We start from the raw sequence: 7,307 nt of genomic DNA, 5'->3' as shown, positions 1-7,307 counted from the left end.
TTCTCTCCAAAAAGTAAAATGTATGAACTTCAAATCCTAATTTGTGTCAAATTAATGAAAAATCTTACTTTTAACAATCTTTCAACCGTGTATTTTAAATACATTCAAATTATTGTTTATTGAATAAACTAAAACTATGCAATGGTGGATAAATAGTGTAGTTACATAGTAGTTTCAATTTATATAGCTCCTGAAATTTCAAAATGATTTCATGTCGTGACAACCGCATTGCGCGTTGCAGCAACCGCAATGACCGCATTTGCAACAACTACAACCGCAACCGCAACCGCAACCTCATCCGCGACCGCAACCGCAATTTAAAACCTTGGTCAGCGATTCCTCCATCTCTGATCTCTCCGATGACGGCAGGTTGAAGAAAAACAAAATCCTAATTTAGCGGTGTTGCTAGCTAGGGCGACTGTGGATGTATTTTAAATTTGCGAGGGTTTTGTTTTTTTTTTTCTTCTGAAATTTGAATTCTAAGGTTTGGGCTTTAAATATTTTTGAAACAAAAATTAACACTTGCTATACATGGGTGCGCGCCCTATTTTTACTCTCGCGCTACTTAAGTAGCAGGTGATATAAAATGAGAAATTTTAGAGAAAAATATTGTAAACTACTTAAATAGGGGACAATGTTTGAGAAAATAGCAGAACGACAAAAGTAACTATATATTTCGGTCGGTAGCTCACCACAAAAAAAAAAAGAGGATACCACTTAAAAAAATTCAATTGGTACTCAGCATTGGATGGTCGATTTGAATTTGGATTCTCTAATTCTCCATACTTAAAGTGTATTCTAAATTCATCAAAGTTTGAACTCATACTTTACATTGTTTGTGTTAAGTTGGATGTCTCTAATGTTGATCTAGACCGTCGAATTTTACTTTAATGATATAAATGATAAATCTACAAATTAAAAGAAAGGAAAAAGTAGTTGAAATGCATGGAGAAAAAGTGCACAGGAGAGTATCTTCTCTCGTGGATTTTTAAGTAGTGTTTGCCACTTACAATTTTGTATAATTATTACAAATATTATGATTATCATTACAATTTTTTAATAGTATGAGATTTCTTAATAATATCTCTTGGGAAACTTTTAAATTAGTGAACTAATTAACTTGGTTTACTTGTGTTACAAGCTTCTCTCTTTTTCATATTGTCATAAGATATTTTGTATAAGTGCTCTCTATACAAACTCAAAATCTATGCTAAATTATCTATATATATTTTTTGGTTTTTTAATCTAGTTCGGATGGCAGTTCTGGCATCAAGTGGTTTCAATCCCCTCCCGATCGCAAATTATCGATATATATATATATATATATATATACACACAGAAACTTCCCCAACATTTATAAAGTCAAATAATAGTACAATAATTTAATTCTATTTCATACGACTTTATCATATTTTATCCCAGGACACATCCATTTATTTATAAAGGAAAGTAAGGATTGCATTTCATATTTTATCAGCTAAAGTCCATTATCAAAATCTTATGAAAACAAAAACATCTATGTAACCATGTTAATTGTAGAAAGACTACTTAAATAGCAAAATTACTAAATTCAGTTGTCGATTGAGACATATACAGCTTAAAAAAGAACTCATTAGCAAGTAGAAATTATTGCAATTTGCATCTACTAATCCTATGTTGGACCAAACTTCACATATGGCCTACAAAAAATTTGGTTGGTGGTGAAGGAAGAATAGCATGTGTTAGTCATGAAGTCTGAAATGTGCAGCTTCAAGAAAATCTAATTGTTATGGTTCACATCATCGACATCAGGATCACGTAGGCGGGAAGAACCTATTGAGATTGAATGGCAAAGTATAGAATTCTTCATTTCTATTGTCTCCTCTAAATGTTCTAAACTTCACCCACCATGGCATCCCTCGATCTTTCTTTGACTTTTCTACCTCAAGAGTGTTGTCGAGCAACACCGCTACTATCAAACCAACTGTTACTGGTGATGAGAATATGGTGTTTAAGAATGCATTGAACTGCAAAGATGAAAAATGACGGCAATGATAAAGCAAAAGTATAATTGTAAGGGCGTCGAAGTTTTGAGCAGGTAAAAATAGCTGACAGATGAAAACTCACCCATCCTGCTTTAGTATGGACGTATCCGGGAAGCGAAGGAGATGAGGACTGATTGAAAAGTTGAGGAACAGATATTCCAAGGAACAATGTAAGGCCAATGATAATAAGATTTCTCATAGAGTTCATGTTTGTGAACTGAAGAAATGATATTCCAACTGAAGCTGATGAAAAACAAAAGGTAGAGATGTAAATACATGAACAAAACTATGTAAATGAAATCGTAAGAAGATGATATATGACATACCGACAACGCCAAAGAGAAGGCAGTACAGTGCAGCAAATATCGGGAAAGGTATAGATGCGAAAACAGCTCCAAATTTTCCTAAATGGAAGAAAAAGATATTTAAATTAAACCACATGTAAATGAATTTGTCTTTTCTTTTCTTATTATTAGTTCTTATCGCAAAGGTAAAAAGCTTCAAAATTTTGTCTATACCAACCTAAAGTAGAGAAGAATATCATGAAACCAGCAGAAACTTGAACGACTCTTCGACTTCCAACTCGGGTTAGTCCAAGTAATCCAACATTTTCCCTAGAATAACCGGCCATGATGTTCATCAAGTTATGATTGAGAGATAGATATCATAAACAAGAAGCAACTTGTATTTTAAAACTCAAATGTGAGAATTAAACTTACACAGAAACAGTAGAACCTGTCAATGTTCCAAAAAGACCATCAAGCATGACACCAATCCCCTATTCAAAACAAACAAAATCATCGCCAATGTCATTTTACTATTATACTTCCTTCTAATTCAACAATGGAATGAAAACTTATATTGTTTCATTGTAAAATATTTAAACGTTGCTACGATAAGTTTATTACATTCCACGTCATTTCATCATTATGTTCCATCTCATTCCACCAATCACTATATATTCAAACATAGCATTGCAATTCAATAGCCTAGTAACTGACCTGCCAACCAATGCCTCGACTCAACACATACGCAGGAGGTGGTGTGGCGATGGCTAACCGAGCTGCTGCCTGGTATGCACCAGTTGACTGCAACCAAAATTCCATGGTCAAGACTTCGTTGATAATTTCAAATTTGGAGTAGTTAAAAATGCAAAAACAAAATCAGGAAACAAAATAGATACCTCCACCATAGAGACTATAACTGCCGACATCATGGCAAATGAATGGCCAACAGAAAATGTAGGTGCCCCCCATTGAAGAGGGTATGGAAACATAAACCTATTACAATAATAAAAATGAAAAGAACATAAGAACTCAACAAAACTTTGCAACACAATATAGTAACTTTTTTTTTGTGTACCATGGAGCAGTAGATATCAGATCGGCTCTGTCTGTACGACAATTATGTTGTGTTTTGAAAGGTTTATCTCGGTAAGCGCCACTGGCAGTCAAGATAACAGCATAGATCCAAATAATTGGGACACAAATCAACACTGGAAAACGTTCAAAGATAGGGATATCTCTAACTGGTCTCACATGCTTTAGATACTGCAATATTATACCAAATTAGTTTGAGTCGTAATTTGATGCAAGTTACATGATGTATATTCTTATTATTATACCAGAACACTTACTTGTGACAAACCAATTACCAACAATAGCATTGGTATACCAATTTCTACGCAGTTTCCCAACTGAAAAGAGTATAATAAACAAAATCATGTAAATTTATAACAATGTACATAATAAAGTATGGTATATATCAAGCTATTGTAAGCTGGGTGAACTAAAGGATTTTGCTAAAGAAAATGTCATCAATGTAATGTATGCAAATGTAAATTAAGCATTATTATGCACTATCAAAAGATTTAGGAGTGTGCATCTATGAAGCACTGACATGACGCTGACTCAAAGACACCACACCAATAATAATTTAAGAAAATAGAAACGATTGAATGTAACCATATGTGTTTGTTTAGTGCCAGTGCTGGTGACTGACATGTGTTAGGCACCGAACATGCCATCAATTTGAGGTGTCGGTACTACATAGGTCTGCATGCAAATTAAGCATTATGCAGAAAGATAGAAAAAAGTCAAAGCTTAATCAAGTAAATTTCGGTCACCATTTAGTCAAAATATATTTCTGTAAAGATTGTGATAATTAAAATTGAGATTTGAATCACACCTACCACAGGAAATCCGCGTTCAAATAACCCTAATCCAACTAATCCAACTACAGGTGCCATTCCAAGAGGACTGAAAAACCTGAAGAAGATATCCATGAAGAAATGATTAATTTTTCCATTATTATTTAAAAATTTATGTTTGTTTAACCAATTTTCAATTCATAAACAAGTCATGCAACTAGTATAATGTATATACCTTGAAAATAGTCCCCAGACTTGGCTGTAACCCAAGATTATCTGAATACTTGAGGCTACAATTAGAGCTCCTTGTATTGCTTTCATTGATTGTATAAATCTCTGCAAACCAATCACATGCCAACATCTCTTTCAATATCCTAGTACCAAATAAGAAACCGGGCCCTTATATATAAATTATATATGCTGATCAAATCTCGTGTGTTCTTTTTTTGGAGTCACAATGTCAATTGTGGCCATATCAAATGCATTCATCTGCAATTTTCTGAAATATCAAAAAGTTTCTAATGTTCAAGGATCACATTGCAATCGCAACCACAATTTAAATCCTTAATCAATGCCATACCTAGTTTAGGGTATGTTTGGATTTACTTATTTGAACTTATCTACTGGCATCAGCACTTGTAAGTGAGACTGTATGAGAGACCTTATGGAAACAACTTAGGTCCATAAGCTATTTTCAGCTTTTTTCCATAAGCTCTTCAGAATAGCTAATGAAAACAGCTTATAGCCTATACAAAAATAGCTTGATTTTACTTTATTATCTTTTATTATAAAATAGTTTATACACAAGCCCTTACATGATAATGATAAACATTTAATTAAGCTATTTAACCAAATCACCAACAATGAAGAGATGTAAGGAGGAAACTCACTTCATGAGAGTTACTAATATGTTTCAATGAGGGGTCATTGATAATATAAGCAATCGGAAACAGATACGCAAAGGAACCTCCAACTACTGTAGGCAATCTTGTACCAAATAGCGTTTGAAGAAGTGTGTTAATGCCGGCTACAAAGAGTATAGTTTGTATCACATGTGCCGTATCACGCTGGTTATATATGAGCAACAAAATCACTAAAATGTGTGGCAAAAGCAACAAAATGCTTAAGACAATAATGAAGAAATTCAGCTTACATGAGTTCCTCCCATGGCTGGAACTATCATTGAAGGAAGCATCACACTTGTTCCAAGCATCAATATGTAATTTTGAAATGCTAGTAGGATAATTTCAACTGCAATATAAGCCCTTCACAATAAGCCAACAACAAAGAAAAGATAGAAAATTACTAGGGGTATGTTTGCAAATTGCAATGCCTTGTTTATGGGCTTATTTGAGTTTTATCTTATGGCATAACTCATAAGTGCTTTTGTTGTAAGTGTTTGCATGATGAGTTCACAAAAATGGTTTATGGCATGTCTATATGCTGTTTTCAGCTCATTTCTATAAGCATTAAAGATAGCTTATGAAAACACTATACAACTTACTATATGAAGACACTAACCTTATTGGCTTATTCTATCTTCAAAATTCAAATATGAAAATAGCTTATACTTATAGATTAGTGCTTATATGATAAACTCTTTTTAAATAAGTGCTTAAGTAAATTGCTTATCCAAACACACCCAATATGTCTAAATTACACAACTACACTTATGTTAAGAAATCAAGCCCAATGAAATTATACCAATTAAAAAGTCAAAATTACTCAAATCAAATCACACGTCCCTCTATGTTTTTTAACATGTAAAATGACCCAAGAGTGCTTAAATGAGATGATGCGGGTCTCTTCTAACTTAATTAATGTTCTGTGTTTGATCCCTAGCTTTAACATACAACCGTGTTAAAAGTTAAAACTCTTACGGAGAGTTTGCCACCACTCGAGGAATTAATCTTGAAAAAAACATGTAAAATGACTTTTTTTTTTTTTGGTCAGGACATGTAAAATGACTTTAGTCACTACTTAATTAAGTTCCATTTTCTTTGTTAAAAAAAATTAATTTCCATTTTCCATTATTAATTTTTTTTTTCTTTTCATTTAGCCATGTTAGAATGAGAAGTGCTATTCCACATTACACAATCTCAGGGAAAGGGTAAAAATGGTAGATAACTGTATAATATAATGTCATAATTCATAAATTAATGTTTCATAGTGCTAAAGGACAAGTTGAATTGATCAAGAAAAATCTGAGAAGTCCAACATACAATACACTACTTAAATTTTAAATAAACCAGAATGTTTTATGTTTTACACATTTTATATTATTTCTTCAAATAAAAAACAAACTCAACCAACAAACAGAAGCAACAAAGTAGGAGAAAAAGCTAAAATACAGCAACAGAAAATTTCAAAAGTTCAACCCCAAAATTAAAATAACATAAAAATCTCAACTTTTTATCCTTATCATCATTAGAACCAAAATAATAGCTTAATCTCAAACTTCTGGGGCAATGCATTCAGATGAAAACCAACCCAACATGTGAAATAGTTCCAAAACAAGAAAAAGTAAAGAACTTTATATTAATTTCTGCAATCCATCTACCCCACAAATCACAATGAACTCAAAGTCAAATACTATTTAAAAAGCTTCAAACTTTTTTTTGGTCAGAAATGGAATAGAGAAGAAAAAAATGCAACTTGAAAAGAACATGACACAAATGTGAGTGAGAGAGAGAGAGAGTACCCCATGAAGGATTAGAGTCTAAGCAGTAGTCAAGGTCTTGAAGCTGTTCCATAGGAAAATGGGTAATGTCTGCCATTGTAGTAGCTTATTATGGAAAATGATGACTTCAGAAACCAGAGGCAGAAGAAGAAGAAAGCATGTAGAAAGAGGAAAAAAGTACTCACAAGAACAAAGTAAAGTACTGATACGAATAAAGTGTATCAATATTAAAAACCAAAATTAGGGGATTTAATAATAATAATAATAATAATAATAATTTAGCTTGGGACATGAGAGTTGGTCTGGGTTGCTCTGGGTTGGTCCGATGGTATTATCTTGGGACCTGAGAGTGGACTAATTTAGCTTTTAAAAAAAAAATAATAATAATAATTTTTTGAGTTTAACTTAGTTAGGCATTAAAGGTGGGAGTTTAACTTAGTTAAGGTGGGGAGTT

At 32.8% G+C, this 7,307-nt stretch overlaps 1 protein-coding gene across 2 annotated transcripts; it reads right to left on the bottom strand.

Annotated features, from left to right (window-relative positions):
- Positions 1–1,503: 1,503 nt before the first annotated feature.
- Positions 1,504–7,041, bottom strand: LOC123922686 (nucleobase-ascorbate transporter 1-like). 2 transcript variants are annotated; one of them, XM_045975384.1, is made up of 14 exons: positions 6,875–7,041; positions 5,327–5,424; positions 5,064–5,240; positions 4,409–4,509; positions 4,216–4,291; positions 3,661–3,720; positions 3,387–3,574; positions 3,208–3,304; positions 3,026–3,112; positions 2,744–2,802; positions 2,547–2,638; positions 2,351–2,428; positions 2,107–2,267; positions 1,504–2,006 (listed from the first exon to the last, which is right to left on the bottom strand). In XM_045975384.1, the coding sequence occupies exons 1-14, from the start codon at positions 6,948–6,950 to the stop codon at positions 1,794–1,796; spliced, it is 1,563 nt and encodes a 520-aa protein (XP_045831340.1). In that variant the 5' UTR covers positions 6,951–7,041; the 3' UTR covers positions 1,504–1,793. The 2 variants fall into 2 exon arrangements, with proteins under 2 accessions (XP_045831340.1, XP_045831342.1); XM_045975386.1 differs by lacking the exons at positions 3,208–3,304; positions 3,387–3,574 and having other exon boundaries at positions 1,534–2,006.
- Positions 7,042–7,307: the final 266 nt, after the last annotated feature.

This window comes from Trifolium pratense, linkage group LG4 (genome assembly GCF_020283565.1).
Source record: "Trifolium pratense cultivar HEN17-A07 linkage group LG4, ARS_RC_1.1, whole genome shotgun sequence".
Taxonomy (NCBI): Eukaryota; Viridiplantae; Streptophyta; class Magnoliopsida; order Fabales; family Fabaceae; genus Trifolium; species Trifolium pratense.
Note: the sequence above shows the minus strand (reverse complement) of the source record. Positions and strands in the feature narration are given on the sequence as shown.

Excerpts from the sequence above, each read along its gene's own strand:
- LOC123922686 (XM_045975384.1), bottom strand. The coding sequence starts at position 6,950 with ATGGCAGACATTACCCATTTTCCTATGGAACAGCTTCAAGACCTTGAC. Across the intron at positions 5,241-5,326 it reads CAGCCATGGGAGGAACTCAT|CGTGATACGGCACATGTGAT; the intron begins GTAAGCTGAATT and ends ATATATAACCAG. Across the intron at positions 4,510-5,063 it reads ATATTAGTAACTCTCATGAA|AGATTTATACAATCAATGAA; the intron begins GTGAGTTTCCTC and ends ATTGGTTTGCAG.